General features: G+C 39.6%; 2 protein-coding genes across 3 annotated transcripts; one reads left to right on the forward strand and one right to left on the reverse strand.

Annotated features, from left to right (window-relative positions):
• Nucleotides 1–509: 509 nt before the first annotated feature.
• cul4a (cullin 4A) lies at nucleotides 510–8916 on the reverse strand. The gene is made up of 20 exons (XM_068317491.1): nucleotides 8275–8916; nucleotides 7228–7343; nucleotides 6952–7056; nucleotides 6538–6606; nucleotides 6365–6438; nucleotides 6120–6282; nucleotides 5936–6025; nucleotides 5742–5824; nucleotides 5445–5512; nucleotides 5051–5169; nucleotides 4780–4972; nucleotides 4504–4608; nucleotides 3527–3637; nucleotides 2889–2974; nucleotides 2685–2792; nucleotides 2467–2580; nucleotides 2280–2385; nucleotides 2018–2190; nucleotides 1766–1918; nucleotides 510–1441 (listed from the first exon to the last, which is right to left on the reverse strand). The coding sequence occupies exons 1-20, from the start codon at nucleotides 8414–8416 to the stop codon at nucleotides 1346–1348; spliced, it is 2274 nt and encodes a 757-aa protein (XP_068173592.1). The 5' UTR covers nucleotides 8417–8916; the 3' UTR covers nucleotides 510–1345.
• Nucleotides 8917–9413: 497 nt separating this feature from the next.
• tgfbrap1 (transforming growth factor, beta receptor associated protein 1) lies at nucleotides 9414–22279 on the forward strand. Of its 2 annotated transcripts, none has more exons than XM_068317728.1 (13): nucleotides 9414–9618; nucleotides 11255–11970; nucleotides 12785–12979; nucleotides 13579–13733; nucleotides 13846–13928; nucleotides 14292–14472; nucleotides 14587–14747; nucleotides 15221–15278; nucleotides 15369–15512; nucleotides 16949–17092; nucleotides 17693–17852; nucleotides 18145–18596; nucleotides 18826–22279. In XM_068317728.1, exons 2-13 carry the CDS (start codon nucleotides 11274–11276, stop codon nucleotides 19012–19014), a joined length of 2619 nt encoding a protein of 872 aa, XP_068173829.1. In that variant the 5' UTR covers nucleotides 9414–9618; nucleotides 11255–11273; the 3' UTR covers nucleotides 19015–22279. The 2 variants fall into 2 exon arrangements, with proteins under 2 accessions (XP_068173829.1, XP_068173838.1); XM_068317737.1 differs by having other exon boundaries at nucleotides 11260–11970.
• The last annotated feature ends 756 nt before the right edge of the window (nucleotides 22280–23035 follow it).

A 23035-nucleotide genomic window follows, 5' to 3' on the forward strand; every position in this document is an offset into this window, starting at 1 on the left:
CTTGTGCATAACTCAACCCCAATATTAAACAAAAGAGTTTTCTTGTCCTGAAACGACACAATAAAGACTGAAAACTGTTTTGCTTTCTGATGCTGACGTTCAAGACCTATTTCTAAATCATACAATGTAGATTCCCTGCAGTCATAGTGAAAGTATCAAGAAACATTTTCTGTTTCTACGTCCAGTAACTGCAGATGTTTTAATCCCGCATGACTTGTGTCCAAGTGATGACAGTTATTAATGGAGAATATATTGCCTTATTCCATTGTTTGTGGCTGATTTATATAAATTGGAACAAGAGCATAGTTCTACAAACTTTATGGATAATGAAATGTGTTGATACATAACTGACACATACAGATAAGAAAACTTACCTATTGCTTATATTCCAAAATGACTTTAGAACACTATAATTAACTTAATGTCATATTTAACCGAATGATGCATGAGCTCTGCAGCAAGATCAAGGCAACAGAGCAGACGTAAGAAGTACAACACGTTGGTTATTTACAAATCATTTATTGAATCATTAAATATCCATTTACTCAGGTTCACGTTTCTCACTCTTACACAGAATATAATCTGATCTACAAAAACGTCCGCACGACATGAGACATTTGGAGAATTTGGTCAAAACAAGTCAGGAACCCCCCCAAAAAAATACTCAAGTGGCTTGTTTGCATGTCATTTAGATTCTGCATTCTGAGCAATTAGTCCCCTAACGCTGACTAAAAAACATGTGACCAACGCCATTTGACTCATTATAAGTCTTTTTCGGCAACTCTCTTTTCTTCAACAGTTGTTTGTCAAACAGAGCAACCAACCAAGTTTACACTTACTTATCGGTTTATGCAGCCATCCATAAGGAGGATGCTTGGAACAAATGATGAGTTAAAACAACACAAACTAACTACATATAGTGAAAAATTTGTGGATTTAGAACAATAAAGATGAAGAGAGAAAAATACAACAAAAAAAACAATCCCACGCCCAACAAAGAAATCAAAAAATAAACAGAGGAAAGTGCTAGTTATTTGCTGTTGTTTTGCATTACCAGATTTGTAAGTCACATGAACCAATCATCAATTACTTAGGTTAACCCTCCAATCACATCCCACTGGAGATAATGAGTTGTGGGAACAGTACATCCGAGTGTGTCTCTCTCATCTCCCTGGAGCGCTGCATGATCAGGATGCTACATCCAGGACAGTGGATGGAAGGAAAGATGGTCACCAGAGGAGAGTCAGGCACTCAAGGGCTGTGATGCTGTATTTTTTTTTAGGGAGGGGGGGAGCCAGCTGTACGCTTGCTGCGAGGAAAGCATGGCGGTAACAGCGGTACTCCTTCAGGCAACATAATGGTATTGGTTAGGAGTCTCTTTGTCACGTTCCATGTAGTCTCTATCTATGAGCGACTCAATCCGCTTCTTCAGATCACCCGGCTGTAGAACGGAAAACAAGGTAGATTTGATTAGTTACGTGTGTGTGTGTGTGTGTGTGTTGGGAGAAAGATACTGAACAGTACAAGGTTTAGGCTCAATCTCAAATCCTTTTCATGAACCCTACCTCTTATTTTCCAGCGCCTCTTAAATAGAGTTATGAGGGGGTAGCGGGGGAAATTGTCTGTCTGATACATGGGATGCCACTTGTCACACGTAGGTAAGTTAAATTATACGACTCTAGTGGACCGTCACTTCCACAGCACACACAACGGAGGGTAAGCGCTAAAGGGGAGAGAGTTGGGATGGGGTCTTAAGATACCTCACCTTGACGGGGAACTTCAGCTGGTTATAGAGCTCTGACACCAGCAGGTTGTGACTCAGGGTCTTCCTCATCTTCATGATGCGCACCACAGCCGCATCAATCTGATACTGTCGGTCCTGAAACACACGCTCTGTGGTGCTGACCTGCTCCTCTACCTGGAAAGAAAATGTGGTTTTTAGATGTGTTAAGGAGTTTAGACTTTTGTAAAACGAAACAAGTGGAGAAACAAATACGCTAGCTTTTTTGTTTCTTACCGTTTCTTTCATTTGGATCTGGTTGATCTTGATGCGGAACAGCTTGTGTTTGAAGTCATTGTTGAAATTGAAGCGGTCTCCATCCTCCACGTCTTTACCTCGAGGGTTTTTATTGAGGACTCGTGCTTTCCCGCAGGCCAAGGACTGCAGTGTACGCTTGAGCTCTCCCTCCTCTATGATAAGATAACATGATAATATGATGCAGCAGGTGCCCCTAGCTGAAACAGAGTAACTGTGCTACATATTTTAAGATATATGTAACCTATGCCAGTAGCAGTGCGAATCTCCTCTACACTGAAATCCTCTCCTTCATTAAACATCAGCAGCACCAGCGTCTGGAAAAGGGAAACCTGCAGCTCCTTCTTACCCTGCAAGTTAAAGAAGTGATTATAGTGCAGTCCAGACGACCTCTCTCTTTTAAGGCGTGATTATGGCAGATGTGACTTTACCTCTTTAAACTCTGCCTTTAGGACAGCATGACCCAGTGTGGGCTGCCACTGCAGCTTCCTTCCACTGTGCTTCCCCAAGTAGAAGAGTTTGAACACCTCCTGCAGTTTTACCATCTTTCAAAATATAAAAAATGATCAGATCATGGACTCTGCAAAGTTTACAAGAATGACCCTCTGCAAAGTTCAGAAGACCTAGTGCTTCTGTATACATACTTTACCTCTGGGGGCAAATGGACCTCCATGGGGGTGTATGAAGGCCAGTACCCCATAGTCAGGATGTTGACAGTCAGTTCTATGTTGCTTGGCTCACTTTGGTTCTGCATATACTAAATAGAGGTATGAAAATTTTAATTTATCAATTTCAAAAGACAAATGCATTGAATTACACTTCATGGTTAGTACAAACACAAACCACACTGTACCTGCTTGAACTGGATCATGATGTCTTTGGAAAGTTCCATGTCCTTGAACATCCCCTCTAGCTTACTGGTAAACGCTGCACCGCATTCTGGAGGAAGTCAAAACCGTGCTGTGTCACAAATGACTTCTTCTAAAACCATCTTCTATATAGCAATGACAATGTTGGACTTTTTCCTTCAGGCTTTTTTTTTTAAATGTATCATAGTACAGATTAAGTTTCACGTCAATACTGTGCCATTAAATAACAATCAAGAAAAAGTCGTAAACTGGAGGGTTTTTGGCTGGTCTACACTTTTTGATCAAGGACATTATACACAGGACAGGGCAGACCAAGTCCTATATTCTTCTAAATTGCTAGCAAATGTTCTTATCACAGCATCAATTTCAAAAACAATGAAATGTACATGAAATGTACTCAGATGTGGTACATCCAAGCGAGTTTCCATAAATCTCTAAACTCCAATTTCCTTGCAGGGTATCTTGCTAACATCGCTGCTACATGTGTGTGCTCATGTGTGAGAAATTGGACAACCCTACAGTTACCAGCCCTATTTAAAAACAGATATTTATATCCATGAGTCAAAACAGGATCCTGGATACTGACAACTCGCCAGTTCCAGAGACATGATATTACACTCGCCATGTTTGAGCTTGGACAGCATAGACTTTTCTGCATCAACTGAGGCACTCTTGCCAACCAGCAGACGCTTGGCTAAATCCTTCTTGTAAAAGGCTTCAAAAACATCTTTTCCTGCAGAGAGAAAACAGATAAAATGGTCTCATCAACTTGAGTGAAACAAACTTTATAGTATGGATGTTATCTGAATGGGAGAGCATATATATATATATATATATATATATATGGCACTGAGGAAGATTTATAATTTATCCTATAACAAGAAAAACAGTTAAGAATAGATGTTTCCTGAAATCAGTGACAAGTTTTCATCATCTAGAAGTCTACCAGAAGGGAGACATTACGATCAGCTTATCAAACTCTTGCCAACACCAACTTGCAGAAGTTTGACACTACTGCATGCAGTAACTTCCTGCCTGTTTTAAACCTCACCTTTTTCTGCTCTGCTGTATCTTATGCTAATGTGCTGAAAGTGAGCCTTTTCTCTCCTAAACAGCCAAAGCAAACAGTTCACCACAATCTATTTTATTAGGTTACAGAGAACCTAATAAAATAGGTTTCAGTGTTTTACAACAAAGATATTTATTTCTTAATCACAAAATATATTCTCAACCAAACTACATTGTAACTATTTTTACTTTTATTAATGTACACTATATTCTGAAGCTAAATTATTAGTGCTTCTTGCATGTATCAAGACGATCTTTCTTTTGCAGTTGGAATGCCTCAACTTTTGAAATAATGTGAGGAGTTGAGGCTGGTAGAATCTGCACCCTTTATAAAGTCACTTTGGCTTTTTATTCTTTAGTTCTATTGCTTTTACTTGCACTGTAGGATTTCGTCTTTTATTTCCTTGATTCCATCTTCTTTAGTGCTTTTTTTGGGTGATGTCTTTTCATTGTGTTATCATCTTTGCTTGCTATTTTTATCTGTTGACTGTTATTTTGAAGTACTACCATCCTTATCTGTTTGTTACTGACCGTGTATGAAACGGAAGATTATCATTATCTTGTCCAGGATTCTTTCCAGCTCCTCTTCCGTAGCCTCCTTGTTCCCTGCTCTTAGTTTTGAATCCACATATTTAGCTAGATGGGAAACAGCAAACAAGAAAACTGTTTCACACACTGGGAACAGGTAAAAAACACACTTACCTAAAAGCATAAAATTAGAAAGCGGTGCAAATATGGCACTTTCTATGTTCTAATATATTCAAGTAAGTGCTGTGACCGAACCCTATTCATTTGCAGATGACTCACCAATAAGTTCAGCAGGTTTATTAGGCCTCTTGTTGATGAAAGTTTCAAAGGCCTCCTTCATTGCGTTAATGAAGCCCTCATTCCGCGTAAAACAACTATGTGCTACATTGTCCATCTTGTCTTTGAAGTCCAGCAGGTCTTGCACCATGTCCTTATCCTTCTCTGGAGTACATACAATCTCTCCACCAAAGGACTGAACCCAAAGACATTTTTGATCACATGTAAGTAAATTTCTGAAAACATTTTTTTGATCACAATTTTTTTTGGATACCTTTATGTAATCCCTCCAAAACTGCAACAATGTGGAAAGTCCTCCCTTCACCTTGCTGAAGAGGTGGTAGAGGAGCGTCAGCTCAGTCACACGATTCTCATCCAGCAGGGTGCTCAGACCTGACAAAAAAGTCTGAGGCTATTTATGTGGATTTCATTTTTTGGTGACATGAGAATCAAGTGTTGAAGTTGACGGTCAGATAATCCGTTTTGCTCCAGTCAAAGACAATGAATATTTGTATCTAGAAATTTTAATTAGAACAATGCTCTCAAGTAGGAAAAGTAAACAGCAAGATTTAATAACATAAAAAACAGCATGTTATCTTGATATGATAAAAACATGTTAAATCTAATGCAACCTAAAAAAATAAATGACATATTTAATGTCACTGTACCTTTTTGTAGTACTGCAGTCATGTGCTCTCCTAAAAGCTGTTTCTCAACACAGTTAATTAGCGTTCTTCTGTGAAAAACAAAAAGAGAAAAAAAGGACAATTAAAAAGTTGATATACACCTGTACGTTTCCTGTTAACTTGCCCACTGCCTTTCACTATTGTACAACTACAGTGAACTCAACATCATCAGGTCAAAAGTCTATTTAATGAGTCTTTAAAATCTTGATAACTGCGTCCTTTAGGAACGGTGGCATGTAGTGTTTTGCTCAGTGATATTGAAATGTAAAGGGCAGTTACTGAGTGCTCAGATCGAGGTAGTTCACGATACGATCATTTTCCTCCTCTAGTCGACGGGCCACGTGGTGCAGGTACTCCGGCACCTGGACACACACAAATATGATTCTCATCCATTGCATGATGTGCATTAGGTTAGGGATGAAGAATGGTGACAGCATGTGATACAAATATCATAGATCCATTAATAGTCTCACATCTCTCTCCTGCATTAAGCGCTGTCCTTCTGCTGCATATAGTCGATTGGTTTCAACCAAAAACCTCTCCTCAAAAGAGTCTTTGTAAACCTTAATAAAAAGACCATTAGAGGAAAAAAGGTCTGGATTAATCAGAAAAGTCAAAGTATTTACTTCATGATGATAATAAACATGATAAACATACCTGTAGGTCTGAAAGCATACCCAGAAGACTCCTAAGTAGGCTTCGGTCTATTGTCTCTCCATTACGCTCAAGTTCTATCTGCTCCAATATTCCATCTACTGTCCTCTTCTGAACCGCACCGTCACTCACAATGTGAATACGAAACAGTTCCAACCCGGTGTCCCTGTGAAGAACACATAACATCAGGCTCCTTCAGAACTTTATTCCTCAACAAGCGTTATTACATGACTAAACTGTAATTTTACCAAATGGAGGGGAGTAATGAGTTCTGAAGTACATAAGTACGATCCAAGAAGAGGAAGATACTTCGGATCATAATCTATAAAAAGGAAAACACAAGGCAGTTTAAACATGACATTTACGCCGTTCTGTTAGTGGAACAGTTGTGCTGTGCATGTCGGTCAAACATCAAACGTACAGTTTGTCTGCAGTGGTCCTGCCAGCAGCGATTCATTCGCTTCAAGAAGGAAAGGTTGTCCAAAGACTCTGTGAGCTCCATGTTAAGGGACAAAAAAATCAGCCATTGTTTTGTGTAACCAAAGTAAAAGTCTGAATGATCAGAAATCACAGCATCTTTTGCAAGGCATCTTGCATAGCAGTAATTTTTCTTACTGGCTCAAAATGAATTTGTTATTCATGCTTGGTGAAAACAAGTGTAAAATAATGAATAAACCAATACCAAATTTCACTCCTGATTCGTGTCAAGAATTGCTTTAAGTAGACAAGAAAAAGTTAAAACACAAAGTAAAATACCAGCCGTCAAGAAAGACTCTCACAAAATGGATCTAACTGGTTCAACACATAGCTTGCCTGCCAGTGCACACAAAGGATATTCCCTAAACTGGTGGATCTGGGCCTGCACATGATCTTCACAAACCTGCCGGAGCTGCTTGTAAAGCGTCGGGGAAACTTTGTAGGAACACAGGTTCTCTACCGCCTTCAAGGAAGAGGGCCAGAGACGAGGAGAAATAAGAGAACACGAGAACATTTTGTAATCATGCTCAATGACAACCAGCAGAGGGAACACTTGTCAAAACGTTTTAAAGTAAAAAGAAAAAAGGGTCATAATCACAAAAGTACTGTACTGTATTGTAAAAAGACAGCAAACCTGATAAAGCTCCTCCAGATTGTACTTGATGGAGGTGCTGTTCTGTATGGCACCCACTGCATCTCGTAGCTTCAGCCATGTGTCCTCGGTATAGTTCTCGGCTAATCTTGGTCTGTCTGTGACAAAAAGTCAGTAATAATTTTCAAATACTGTATAGGTAGTACAAATGAACTGTAAAACAGACAAACTTAAACGAATCTATGGGAATAAATCAATGAGAATTTGGAGCAATAATAAATTTACATGTTTAATACATTGCACGTTTGTTAAACGACATTTAATTCAGTAGTATTTTTCAAATGTTTTAAAAAATGTCTCACTTTAATCTACAACTTTTGCAAAAAGCAGTGCTGTTTGTATCTTGGTTAAAAATTCTAATAGATATTAAGTAATATTAATATATAATTTCAAATAGATTTGACATTTACTGGTTAAATATTAAGTAATATAAAATCATTTCAAGAACACAATGACAGTCAAATAAATGTACATATTAGCACACCCCTGCCAAGCTGCATTAATGAAAACTATATTCAAGAATTCTAGGTCTGATCCATTTCCTAAACTTACAGCCCATAACTACGTTTGTAAAGTAATAGCCAAATTACAAAGTCAGGAACCATTTGCAATTTCTTGAGAAACCAGTCCCCTGATAACACTGTTTAAAGGAACTAATTATATGAAAACACACTCAATGATTACTCGCATCAACACATAAACACCTGAGGAGTTTACATCCAACACCAGATGGGCCAAACAGGTAGACTGCTCATTAATTTAAACAAGACAGATAAAACACTGGGGGAAGCAGAGGTGTGTAATGCATTGAATGGTTATAATATAACCACTTCCTTCAAAAGAGTCATTAAACCATTCCCTGTTGAAAGTATGACAAGTGAGGCTGCATACAAACAGACAAGCCTCCACACTGTATTTTGTTCTTATGATCAAAATGGATAAACCAGATAGACAACTTGCTGCAGTGATCTATAAGTAACACGACCTGTCGTTTCATTAAAAAAAAAAAAAAAGTATCTGCGACAATACCTTTGAAATTTTTGATCACTAATTTCTTTGAAGCACCAGTTTTGCTTGGGGCCAAAGCGGAGGTCCTTGCAATCCCGTTGGTGTTGTGTTCTGTTAAAGGAGAGAAGCCGGTTCTCTTGTCCTGTCTGGTGTCTTCTGCCATTATCAGATTAACGCTTTGGCTTAACACCGTATGGTTCAAGTATTCTGCTAAATTAGTGCTGGGATTGTTCTGTCGCTTTTTGCAAACTGTCAGCGACACAGCCTCTTTGTTCAATCAGTTGTCTTTGGTTGAGAGCGCAGATAGTCGTAGTCTATGTCAAATAAATTTACAAATATACAATGAATGCCGCTAAATCGATTAGTCGGAAAACATAACTACTCTCTGCTAAGATAGCTAGCTACCAGTCCGATATCGGAACTGCAGCACACTTCTGTCCAGTTTTCGTCTTCCCACACCACTTTAGCTTTAGCGGTACATGCTAGCCCAGGCCATTCTTCTTCACTGCCCTACAGAATAGTTTTAACTAGTTGACTTATTTTATTTTGCGAACGCCGCGTTAAACAAAATGCTAAGCGACACATTGTCAGTGTTGATATAACAGACCCACATGACTAACAGATTTCTTAACCCCAGACAGCTAGCTAGCACAACAAAATGGCTTTTCTCTCCAGTTCAGATGGACAGGTGCATCTTGGGGGAAAAAGCAGCTGAGTTACATTCAATGACAGTTTGAACTTTACTCTGACTATTGATATATTTTTTAAAATACATATATTCAGTTAAATTTATAAAATTTGAATATTTTAAAGATAGTTCACTAACTGTAGCTGCTTATTAAAACTTAAAAGTTATTATATATCCTTATTAGGATACGAGCAATACTATTTAAAGTGCAAAAATTAGAAGCACCGCTAACATGATGGATATTTAAGACAAATTCATAAAACTTTTGATCAACACAGTTAAATTTTGCATCAAATTGAAAAGAAATGCCCGGTCTTCTGGAATCATGATGCAATACTTACTAAAGTCGATGCTTAATAACCACTCTTGTTAATTGTGTTGCAAAACTGCCCCTGCTGAGCAGCTTTCTCCCCTTGATAGATGTCTTGAACGCACCCCTGCATCACCTGCAACAGCCATAGTTCAGTGAAAATGGGCGATGGGCGGCGTTTAAAGTGATCAAGGAAGACCAAAGCTGCCTCTTCAACTATAACCACTGTTGGTCGGCGTAGTGCCGATGCAAGCATCATGGTTCTGTTATTGTTTTATTGTGAATATGTATTGTGGCTGCTGTTTTTGAAATAGTAAGGCTCGTCTGTTTGGACCGGCCTGCCACCCTGAACACTCAGCAGCTGAAGGTATGCTTGCTAACGTCAACACTGACAAACTATAGGGGAGTTGGTTCGCAGAGAATTTAAACAGAAGGAACGTCTGTTGGAAACGATATTCTCTTTTTTTAGACACCCCGTGATTGTTTTAATGCACCTTTACAGCTTTCTTGAGTACATAATCATCACACCATTCAGTAGCTTTTTTCCCCCCGTTAGCTTGCTAGCACTGGCACCACTGGAAAGCCGTCTTTTTAAGCTAGCATTAGCTTGTTAGCTTGCTAAGAAGCTAACAAATGACTCGAAAACCATCCACTTTTCTTGTCGTTCAGTCTTTTGTTAGTTCGTGTGCTTTGTATCAAACTATTCCACTTCAAATAAGCAGCGCGAACGAGAACACTTGGTTGTACTGCTGCTGTCAGGTCAGTGGATTTTTCAAGCTTCGCAGTGCTAATGTCTGGTTATTGAGCAACGCTGAAGGTGGATACGAGAATATAAGCTAACGTATGATAAGTATTACAAAACTGTTGATCCGAACGCATACTTATTCCTGAAAAAGACTGAGGTTCTTTCGTGATGTTATTGAGGACATTTTTGATGAGGATGCTTTACACAGTGGAAGGGAAGGTGCTAACTTGCCATTACAGGACAGACTAAAGCTGTGCATTTGATCTTTGAAGATTAATGCACACATCCTTGTGTTCTCATCCCATGTGTGGACCTAGAAGATTACATTACAAACATTTGCAAAACAAACCACCAATACTTTACATCCATGCATGTAATAGCCTAATATGTAAACATGTGCTATAATATACAATGAAGTGTTATGTCAACCGCATAATATATCTTATGAGAATAGGTTTAACAAGTGATCATGACAGGATGTCAATATATAACATGCTGATAAGTCTTTTGATTATATAGTATTTCATGTGTTGGCAGAAAACACCTTATGGTGTATCGCCCCATCTCTGAACTTTTATATACGTATATCCTATCAACCTAAGTAATTGATTTTTAAAGTTATTGGCTTTTAAATTGGGACACATGACATAATATATTTAGCAGTTTCTTCCCCTCAGAAATACACCACATAAACCTCAGATTTCTCACAATAAATTTCTGAGTACTAATGACATGCTGAATTCATTTCAGTTCGTACATAAGGAGTCTTTCAGATTGCGAGCTGGAGTGGGAAGGCATTCGACTGAAAGCTGTTGACTTTAACTAATGTTAGCTAGAGTAGTTAACCACCTGAGGTCAGTGATGGCAGCGAGTAAGTGTTCTTTTCACATCTTCCATGAAGGGCCAGAGGGAGGTGGAAACACAGGATTTATTACCGCGCCAACTCAGTTGTGTTCAGGTCACGTTAAAAATATTAAGTCTCAAATAGGATTCTCAATGATATCCAAGTTGCGTCAAAAGGCAAAAAAAAAGAGAATCTCTCTTGGGTAGTTTTCCTCCAATATAAAATAATGTAGCATCACTATGTGATGCTAGAAAAACAATAAACGTGGGACAACAGAGTACCTCAACGGCCAGTCAGATTCAAGCAGGAGCCATTGATGTGTATTTATGCCTTTGACTCAATAATGTCTCACAAGTCCTTCTGATTAGCTTAATTTGTCTGCATTTGTGAACAGGCTTTTGTTTTTCCTTCCAGTGTAGATGTCTTGGCTGAGATGAGTGTGAAGGCTTTTGAGCTGGTCCCCGCTGTGGAGCGAGATCTCCTAATGGGAGACAAGGCTCGCATCAACATAGAATGCATTGAATGTTGTGGTAAGCATCTGTACATGGGCACCAACGACTGCTTCATCCACCACTTCCTGCTCGACGAAGTCACCTCTTCCACTGGGAAGTTGAAATACTCAGCTCAGAAGCTGCAGCAGAAATACCTGGGCCTTAAGAAACCAGTGTCTGAGCTGCGTGCTGCTTCTGCTTTGGAGCGACTGATAGTTCTGTGTGATGGATTGTTGTTCCTCGTTGACATGGTGACACTGGAGACTGTGTCGTCCATGGTAGGTAGTGGAGTCAAGATCCGAGGTGTGACTGCATTCAGCATCAACGAGAACCCAGTGAATTGTGATCCATTCTGTGTGGAATTGGGTGTGCTCTCCTCCAAACGGCGAACGGTGCAGATTTATATGGTGTACGAAGACAGAGTGCAGCTGGTCAAAGAGGTGACCACTCCTGAGCAGCCCTGCGCCATCAGTCTTGATGGCTACTTCTTGTGCCTGGCTCTTGCAACACAATACATGATTCTGAACTACAAGACAGGAGCCTCCCAGGATCTCTTCCCTTACAACAGCGAGGAGAGGAGACCCATCGTGAAGCGGATTGCCAGGGAGGAGTTCCTCTTGGCGGCACCTGGTGGTCTGGGTAAGTCAGGGCAAACAAAGGATGTGTGCATGTCGGAGAAGTCTTCAAAAGCTTTGTAATCGCTTCCTCAATAAAGGTGTTGGAAGGAATTAAAAACTCTTAGATTTCATTTTCAACACTGATAATTATTTTTCTTTTACACAGGCGATACCATTTGTATGCTAGCTTTTTGTATATGCTTGTGAGCTAATGGGAAACATCTGTAGCATCAGGCTTACAGTCAGGTCTGACACTACTGACGGCTGCAATAGCAAAGCCACTACTTGGATCAAGCTCTACTTGCCTGAAGTGTTAGCCACTTTTCAGGTTGTTTTCCAATAGAGGATAAAACCGCCTGGGTGTACTTGGTTGTTAAAGTGACGCCGCACACTCTTGAGTGCAACACGCTGTCATACACAGAAACAATGCAAAATATCGACAGTTTTGGTGTTTGCACAGCAAAAAGATAATCTCTGATTCTGGAAACTGCCAGGGAGAAATCTGAAAAATACAGAAGAAACAAAATAAGGGAGAGAAACCCTGTGTCAGATGGGGAAATGACTCTGGTTGCAGTGATCATTCCCTCTGACTAATCAATCACCTGCAGCATTGTACAAAAAAGAGTAGATCAAGCTGAGTTGGTTTGACGTAATGAAAATGCATCAACTCATGAAAAGCAAGTGTCAGTTTTATCATAAACATAAAGGATTTTTCCTTTTAGCCGATTAGCCTACTTTTTTTTACTCGGAGCTCAATGCTCAGAGCATTTCTTGATAATTTTTTTTAATTTGCAAGGTATTCTTCTTTATATCTTTAAATTGTTTCTCCTCCCCAGGAATGTTTGCCAATGCCGAAGGGATGTCTCAGCGGGCACCAGTCAGCTGGTCAGAGAGTGTGATCGGTGCCGCCGTGTGTTTTCCGTACGTCGTGGCTTTGGATGAGAGCTTCGTCACTATCCACAGCATGTTGGACCAGCAGCTTAAACAGACCCTTTCATTCAGGGACGGGCATATTCTGCAAGACTTTGAAGGTATCTTCTTTTATTGTTCTCTTTAAGATTTTCAGTCTTAATGCCCCTATTTTTAAGACGTGGTGATCTAACAGATAGTACATTTTAGTCATTTCCCAATGATGGGCCTTGGAGAGTGAGTGAAATCATTTGTCAAGTGTGTCTTGGGTGCAGAACACAGAATTGGAAAACAGGTATTTGTTATTAAACAGCTCAGGGATAGAAAGAGACGAGTCACGGTTCGCTTTCATTTTACACCGAAACCATTTATTGGTGAGTCGCTGATAGACATGCAGAGCTGAACCCTGAGATACTGATTTTTCTGACACACTCCAACCGCTTCTTGTTGCAGAGAATCTTTCAGGTCAATCTCAGAAGAAAAATATTACTCGACAAAGCTTTATAAAATAAGCAAGTGTACTGTTGATGATGTGTAGCTCTTGTTGAAAGTGAAACTGAAGTTGGAATCTCTGTTAGCAGGTTTGGATTATTAATTACTTGATTACCGCTGAAAGGGAAAATCTAAGACACGATTAAAAGAAGTCTTTTGGTCGTGTATAAATAACCCAGCAATGTCACTATGGGTATTTAGGGGGTCTAACATGTCAGTGTTTTATTAGGGAAGGTTATTCTAGCGTCCACTAAGGCGGTGTACATCCTAGTGCCTCTGCCACTGGAGAGACAGATCCAGGACTTACTGACGGGACACAGAGTGGAGGAGGCCCTTGTCCTCACAGAAGGAGCACAGAGAAATATTCCCAAAGACAAATTCCAGGTGACCAACAGCCTCATAGCGATGTGTGTGTAACCCACCAGAGTCCAGATCTGTCATGTAGGTCGTAAACACTAATAGTTGTGTCTCGTGTTCTCATTTTCCTCATGTGCAGATTTTGCACAGAAGAATCCTCCAGCAGGCTGGATTCATACAGTTTGGACAACTTCAGTTTTTAGAAGCAAAAGAGCACTTCAGGTACGTGTCATGTCGGCAGGCAGTCACATTCATGTTACCCATTCACATCATAGACTTACTTCACTACGACTTTGGCCTCTCTTGAATCGAGCTACCTCTTATTTCTAAAGTAATATTACCTGCTCCTGTACGTCTTCAGCTTTTTTGCGCCATTTATGTCTTTACACTTGTGTTTTTTTACGTAAATACAGAGAAAGAAACTGCTGAAATTAAAACTACATGTTTATTAGTTGGATATTTTTGTACCGTAGTATTGCAGATTATCATTTTCTTTGTTACAAATAGCGGTGGTTGTATGCTGCCTTTAGTTTAGATTGCTTCACTCATCATCCCTTTTTGTAACTCGAAACTTTCTGTTTTCAGGAAGGGTCAGCTGGACGTACGGGAGCTCATATCCCTTTACCCATTGCTACTTCCGTCTTCCTCTTCATTCACACGCTGCCACCCTCCCCTCCATGAGTTTGCAGATCTCAACCACCTGGCACAGGGGGACCAGGAGAAAGTGCTGCGATGCAAGAAATTCCTTATCAGCTATTTAAGAGAGGTAAAAGGAGTAAAAGTTGAGATCTTTTCATGTAATATTGCAACGAGTTCCCCTGTCAGATGTTCTTGTGTTTTTGATACAATAAATATAATTTTTCTGCATTTCCACATGGAGGTACGAAGCACAGAGGTGGCAAATGGCTACAGAGAAGATGTGGACACTGCTCTGTTGAAGCTGTACGCTGAGCAGGATCACGACAGCCTTCTGGACCTGGTAGCTTCAGACAATGCCTGCCTGCTAACAGACAGCGTCCCGTGGTTAGAGAAGTACCACAAGTGTGTATTTTTGCTGTCTATTTTAACACACAGGCTCAGATTTAACAATATTTATAGCTTCTACAATTGCAGAAGAATATTATTGGAGTTAAAACAAATAAAATCATTCTAATTTACACATTGTTAAATTATGGCTGTATGGCTTGTTAATTTTAATATTTTTTTGTGTGGGCGCGCGGTTTAATTCTTGATAAAATGTAATTAGTGTGAAATTGTCGTCTCAATTTAATCATATCTTTTGTGTAAAACTGTGCTAATTAGCTGACAAATGAGCACTAAGGACCATGGGAATCATTATCCAGTCATAAAATGCTAATTCCTCGAGGAACTGACCCGAAGAGGGCATTTCCTGGGTAAATCTTTTCTTTTGTGTGGCGCTGTTAATTACTACTGTGGTCTAGTAGTGCTAGGTCGACTTTAATCAGTTGAATTACTTTATATGACAATAAAACATCTTTTCCTGTCCCACTCAGATATTTTGCACTTGGGCTGCTGTATAATTATAATGGTCAGGATTCAGCAGCACTCCAGGTAGGAGCAGCCTAATTTTGGTTCTGATAAAACTTGCTAACAAAACAATGTTCAAAAATTTGAAGTATTTTTATGTATTTTGCCTGACAGATGTGGATTCGGGTGGTAGATGGCGATCTAAAGGACTCCACGAGACCAGACCTGTATGAGTATATTGTGGACTTCCTCTGTTCCTGTTCAAATGTGGACCTTGTATGGAAGTATGCAGACTGGGCCCTACAGAAGGATCCCACCGTAGGTTACCTTGAGCAGTGCCATCGGCCAGAGATGCAGTGGCTATATGTGAAAGTTGGTGTTTAAAATGGAGTTGGGTAGATGGTGCTTAAAGGTCCCGTATTATGCTTGTTTTAATTCATGTCATTCAGCTGCCAGATGTCCAACTATACTGTATTTGAACTGTCTTGCCCCAAAGTTATCCGTGGTCCTCAATATTTTTGATTGAATATTGATAAAATCGCTTCCGCCCCCAAAACACTCTGTGTTAATGGGTCGTGGTTCTCAGCTCCCTATCTTGACCCCCTCCCCCTTCAGAGCTGCCTCTATCAGCACATCCCTCCTCCCTCGCGTTCACATGCGTTTCGTTAAATGAGCCACCTGAACGCACGCGTACTAGTGTTCCGTCTGGAACTTTTTTAACTTTCAGTAACTTTATTACTACGTATTTCGTTCTTATATTTCTTGTGTTTGTCTCTCTTGTTAATAACTGTTGATTTCTATGTGCTGAGTGTGGAGCCGCTTTCTCAGTTGAACGTGACTTCGTTGTTCATTATGTAAACACTACATGGGCTGATCCTATTGACCGGTAAACATCGCAAAGAATTTAAAACAAACAGTGTTTGCAAATGGGACAAAAATCAGTGGTGACAACAGCAGATGTTTACAGAGAAGGACGCACGCCGTTTCTTGACAATCGTTATGGACAATGAGAGATCACAGGGAGCGAAACTATCGCAGTCTAAGTGAAACATGGGAAAGGTAATTTATACTTTGTGTGTGTGTGTGTGTGTGTTCAGCCTTTGTCTCTCACAAGGTTGGGAATGAGTGATAATTTAACCTCTTGATTTCTGCCTGGATTATTTCAGGCTTTATGACCGTAACCCTTGACTGGTGACCGTGAATATCTATTAGGCTGTAAATAAAGGCTAAGTATGTTTGTTTATGACCGGTGTGGACACACGCAGCTGTGTTCGCTATGATGATGAGGATATGCCTTTAGCGGACATACACACATATGACTGAAGCAGAGCTAACTAGTTAGCAAAATGCTAGCTGACTTCAATAGTTTGTGATGAACTTTCAGTGTGTGGCTCTGAGCTAGGACGTTACCGCACAATGCTACCGTAGCCTGTACAAAACTCCCCCTCAGTGATGGCCACGCCCTTGGGCATGTCAACCAATCAATATCAACAATCACTGTCCAATCAGAGCGCCCTTTGTGACATCACAAATACCACTCTAGCAAAATGTGATTGTTTTGATTTGGTCCAGGCCATGAATTCCTAAAACTCCAAATATTTTTTATTGATGCAGGAAGTGTTTGTTTACCAGATTCTAGGAGTTGGTTTGGTTAGGGAGGACCACTATGTATATGTAGAGACCTGAAAAAATGTGATTTTCGTAATAGAACCCCTTTAAGGACCATTTTAACTGAGCTTTTCTTTTGTTCGTAGATAGGTGTCCACATCTTCACTAAGAGGCCTAACATTAAAGGTCAATCAGAACTGAACCTGGATGACGTCATCACTTACCTGGGAAAGCACAGCAAGGGGCTCCTTCTCTACTTGGAACACCTGGTACTGGAGAAAAAGATCCAGGTGCGATCAAAGTATGAAAGCTCAGCTGAAGGGTGTGGTGTGGCACAGACTGAGAGAAAAAATTTGGATCACAATTTCAAGGGGAACAGGTTAATTGAATCACTCGAAATAAAATTATCCCATTAGTATTAAGAACTGACTTGAGTTAGTTTTGGGTCTTTACATCCTGTGCTTCTGCCTGATTCCAGCCTGAGGTCCTTCAACTTAAGTATGAGTATTTGTTTGTACGAAATTCTACGATGGAGTTTGATCCAGGGTTAGTACATCCACTCATTCTGATTGTGACATCTGATCTCTTGGAGAGGCTCCAATTTTTTCTTTCTTGTCAGACCAAAGACTTCAGTTAAACCAAAGACATCTTAGCACTTGGTGTTTTGGTATCCAATCGCAAACATCTTTCATCTTGATGTTTTTTTAAATTTCTTAGAAGTGTATTGCATCGGGGCAATCTTAAATTATCCATGATATTTATGCAAGTAGAAAAATATTCCAATGCGTAAAGTCTTTAGGTGTAGATCCTTATTTTTAAAGGATTTAGCTGCATTCATGATAGGAATATTTTTGACCACGGTTTGCTTTATTCCTTATATGTGGACGCAGAAGGAGAAGTTCCACACACACCTGGCTGTGCTGTACCTGGAGAGGGTTTTTTCACTGCTGTCAGAGTCGCCCATAGATGAAGAGCAGCTTGCCAGAGCCAGACAGAAGCTGCAAGCCCTCCTCAGGGAGTCCGACCTGTACCGCGTTCAGTTTTTGTTAGGTAAGGCTTCGAGTCTGGAGATGTATTAAGTTTGACTAATTAATTTTTGAGACTGATTTCTTTTATTTTTGTTGTTTCGTCACAAGCTTTTCAGAAACTCTAATCAAGTTGTAATGAGGTTTTAGCTTGTCATGTTGCAAAAACAGTAATTGCGTAACAGACTGTGGATCTTTAAATGAACCGTAATGGAGCAGGCAGTTCTGGATGTATACATATCAGTAATATTTTACATTTTGACTTTTCAAAAACAGCTGCGTATGATCCCATAGCGTTAATGTCCTGCTCCATTTAGGTAAGACAGAGAACTGTGAACAACTGCTGCTAGAACGTGCAACACTACATGGAAAACTGGAGGAACACGATAAAGCACTGCGCATTTTGGTGCACGAGCTGAAAGACTTCTCATCTGCTGAGGCCTTCTGCACATGGGCCTCGTCCTGTCGGGATTCTGCTTACCAGCAGAAGCTTTTCCACCTTCTTTTGGGGGTTTATCTGGATGGGAACCAGACCACAGTGGGAGGGAGCAGCGCGGACATGAAGATGGCAGCAGTGGACCTCCTGAATCGACACGGCGAGGTGTTTGACGCTGTCAGAGTCCTGAGCATGCTCCCCGACGGTTGGTCGCTGCAGTTGCTACGTCCCTTTCTGGGTCGAGCCGTCAGGGCCAGCATGCATGCCTGTCGCACCTCCCAGATCACTCTTGGGCTGTCTCGCTCTGAAAACCTTCAGCTGTTGCACGATAGGGTGAGAAGCACATGATATTATGTTAGAAAAAATGAGAAAATTGATTAAGTACTTAGTGAATACTTTGTTTGAAAGGGTTCAGTATGACATAATTTATTTGTTCATGACCTTTTCTGTTTAGTTTAATTAAAGCCTGAGACAACCTTTTAAATGGTTAAACATTAAAATAATGACATTGTACTTGTTATCACTTTAATTTGCCGTAACGCTTGTTCGTTTTTTTTCACAGTTGAAAGAGCGGAAGAAACCAATCTATGTTTCTGAAAAGAAGGGATGCCACTTGTGCCACAACACCTTCAGTGAACCTAACGTGGTGTGTCTACCAGGCGGAGTCCCCGTCCACACCCACTGTGTTGCCCAGAGAGTAAGAGACTCTCCCACAAAAAAACAGTTAACTAATAGCAGTAAACACACGTGAGACTGTTCCGACAACTGCGTGATCTGTGATCAGGCAGCTTGCAGATTAAAAGCAAGGTTGCACTTGGGTTTACGGATGAGCGGGAACCGTGGGATAGCAAGAAGCACAGAACACCCATTGCTGTTAGAGTTTGCCGTGGAGCTACTGAGAAATACAAAGACTACGTTCATATTAACAAGCTGAAGACAATTCCGTTTTTTTATTTTATCTGTGAAAACAAAAATTTCATTCCTTTCAAACCAAATACACGTCCTATGCAGCGTGGACAAGAAATCAGGATTCATGAGACTTTTTTTAAATTTTGTCTTGCAAATGCTCTGAGCACTGCCGTCATCAGCCAGCCATTAGTTAAAACTAAAGGATCACAGAGGAAACATGACGCAAATGCATATCATCAGCTTTCCGTGAGAAAACTTCGAAGGCCTGTTGATCTGCATTGTGTCTGCCGTCCTTCAGTGGAAAGCGTGCGGATATTTTTATCTAGCTTGACCGTTTTGGTCTGAGTAACAGTTGTCTCACAAATGACATTTTTCTGCTGTTGGGGTTACACATAACTGATGCAAAATTAAAGTATCTGCATACCTGCAGTATCTGAGCTACATACAGGTCATTTGTATTAAATGAACAGTCAAAACAAACCAATTTGATCTGAAAAGAAAAAGATGGAATTGAACGACGGTGCTTGTAATATGAATGTAGCCACGGAAAGCTTTGTGTACTTGTGTGAGAGAGTCGGACAGAAAAGGATGATTTCATGTATTTATTCCTGTGACACAATCGTACCACGCTTTCAGAATGCAAGATTTTATAGAAGTGGAAACAGAGCATCAGGCCATTTAATCCATTTAAACACAATTAAAAATAGGATCATATGCTAGCCATTGTCTTTGCTTGAACTACAGAACATACCATACTGAAACATGTTGCAAATATTTCTGGAGCATGGGTGGTAAGTTTTAATGTCAGATGCTGCAGACTCGTCATTACTGATTAAAACAGAGTCTTTAATGTTTGTCTTTTAAATCTCTAAGATCTTGCCTCATGGTTCATAAGACAGTTGATGTTACATTTGTGTTTCATTTGTTGTCAGCAAACGTATTTCGATTTCCTGTAATGAAGATACCGTCCCTCTGGAGTAATAAAAGAGTTAAACCCTTCATGAAATCTAACAGCATTCTACAAATCAACACATTTAACTGAAGCTTTAGATCTGAAGCGACATCAACAAATTCAGTTTTCAAACAAGCAAGAAAAGCAAATTCTCTTTCTCAAAATGCGATACGTATTGAGAAACATGACAGGAAATGCTGCGGTGCAGAGGTGTTGAGTTTCATAAGTGACAGAGGAATCTTCGTCTGCCAGCCGTCCTTAACTTTTCATCGATTGGCCAGAGAACAATTGATGATCACAGTTTTACATAGAGACAATGAAGGTTTAAGGAACTTAAAAGTATTATTTTGAAGCATGTCAATAGTTTGCAAAGAGAAACACAGAATTACCAAAACGCACAAAGAAACTGCAAGCAAGGGGAATGGGTTCTTGTGGATGAATGACAAACTGGTAATGTTCAGAACGTTTTACTTCAGGAAAGGGAAGGAAAAAAAACCCTTGATCAAGATTGTAAAAATTGTCCTTATTTTGCAAGAGATAGTCATTTATCTCTTACTACAGTATTCATTTTTATTCAAGGTATAATGAATATTTGACCACTAGATGGCAATGTGTAAAAGCTTCCAAGTTACATGAGAGTCAACAAATTGTTTCATTTGGACATCAGGCCAGTCACAAAGTACAGGAGGACAGAGGCAGTAAATACTTTATTTACTGTTATTACTGTTATTATTGACTGATTTTCTAAATAGAATGTTTTCTACCAATTGGGGAAAAAAACAACCAATTTGAAACTAATTAGCCCTAGCCTATTCAGTTTTCTTTAATCCGCACCACAATCTGTCGCACGTCTATGGGCCTTGGTTTTAAATGAAACTGAAGAGCATCCAGACAGTCTGTCTACGATTGCACATGACTGCACTGCAAATATCCCCTGACAACATTTCTTATGTGTGAAATGTGTGTGCACAAAACTTATGTATCCAAGTTTTCTCTCTGAGTGCTGCAAATTACCATATTGACCTTTTCATTGTGATACTACTCATGGAAATAGAACTAAGCCGAAATCAACTGTGTAGTATATCATGAAGAAGCCCTGAAATCCTCCGTAGGAATGTAATCAGAATGCCTGTTCCTTTTTTGGACCTCTTCAATTATTTTTTTGTCAAATGACAGTCTAAATACAGTACAATACAAAATGTGTTTTAAATTTAATTGAGAACCATCAAATTGGGTGTGTTCCTTCACGTTTTCTGGAGGAGACTACTCGAGGTAGCAGAAGTTGCATGAATTAGATGGAGTTAGATGGCTCAACATGGTTGCTGTTCACAGAATACAATTTAAAAAGTAAAATAAACTTGGCCGTCTGTTGTTTGTTATTTTTAACGATGCCATTCCAGAAATATTTCCTCACTGACAACATGGAGGATCCTTGGTTGGTTGTAGCCTCTAAAATACTGGAAGTACTTAAAAAAAAATTTTCGTTTTCAATATCATTTTTACTAGTTCAGATAAACAAATGTACCTCCGTAATCAAAATAAGCCTCAGTGGACTAAATTGTGACGTGCTGCCAAAAATACAACGTGTTGCTTCTCCTTTCTTTTTTCATCTTATTGTCTTAACCTTCTTGTAGGATTTTGCTTAATTCTTTGGTGGCGTGCTGTTGATGCTAGCATTCTTTGACTGTACCTCAAACATTGGACTATTTTTATAAACTGAACATCTGAATATTGTAGCTACTGTAGGTGCAATTCACTTTCCAGAACAGAAATTTGCAACTTAAGATCAGCCTATTTCTGTTAGTTTAGGTGTAGCTTGCTTAAAAAGTCACCACATCTCCACCAAGGCTCACCATAATTTAAAAAAATAGTGCATTTATGTGGAAAAAAAAATGCTGTTGTATTTTATAAATATGTATACTGGTATGTATATATTGCATTTGTACTTTGCTGCTTTCTAAATCAATGCCAATGTGGATGAGATGCACAAACTGTAGTCCGTCCCCATTTTAATAAACATGAAAATTTATATGAAGACATGGTGTCAATGTATATCAACACAATTTTACATTTTGATGTAAACATTCACATCCGTGTCACAAGGCAGGACATTGTAGTTTCCTCTTTTGTAATATCTTTTGACAATAAAGGTCATTTGGGCTTAATTTTTTGATTAAGCATTCCAACCAATTTCCTGCTCAATGCTGATCCTAATGAAATGTATTCATGTTGAAAAACACTGACATAGTATCAATTGTATGTACATTACACTATAGATCATATTGTTTCATTTTGCTGATAATGAGAAAATTTAATCCATAGTGGAACATGATTGGACTGAAATTGAAGTACACCACAATTGCCTCCATTAGTTCTCTACAATACTTGATTACAATTCAGACTAAAGGTAAAAGGTGACCTTGGCTCCTTTCCAATGCTGCTCCATATATGCCTCACACCCTTAAAAGCAACACAGGAATGAAACCATGGATGCTAGATCCACTTCACCGGGGCACGTGGTCTGACATTTGGGTGTTAACAAGCTCCTATATCTGTCTCAGGGTACATTTAGATGGATATTAACAAGATTTGCAGCATACCTTGAGGCGAACATGTCACTGTCATATTCATCTCAGAATGGTGGCAGACATGAGACATATTGTTGATGAACGTTATAAATATATATGTATATCTAGAACAATCAGTCACTGTTATACTGTATATACTGACAGGTGAAGTGAATATAGTGCATTATCTCATTAGAATGACACCTGTCCACAGTGAATACTTGTTAAAGTCTTTGAAGTTAATGTGCTTGAAACAGGAAGACTAAAACGGTGATGACCTGAGCGACCTTGAGGAACGGCCAAATTGTGCAGGTGGATGACTCAGCAGCTCTGAAATGGCTGCA

Source organism: Antennarius striatus, chromosome 1 (genome assembly GCF_040054535.1).
Source record: "Antennarius striatus isolate MH-2024 chromosome 1, ASM4005453v1, whole genome shotgun sequence".
Lineage (NCBI taxonomy): Eukaryota > Metazoa > Chordata > Actinopteri > Lophiiformes > Antennariidae > Antennarius > Antennarius striatus.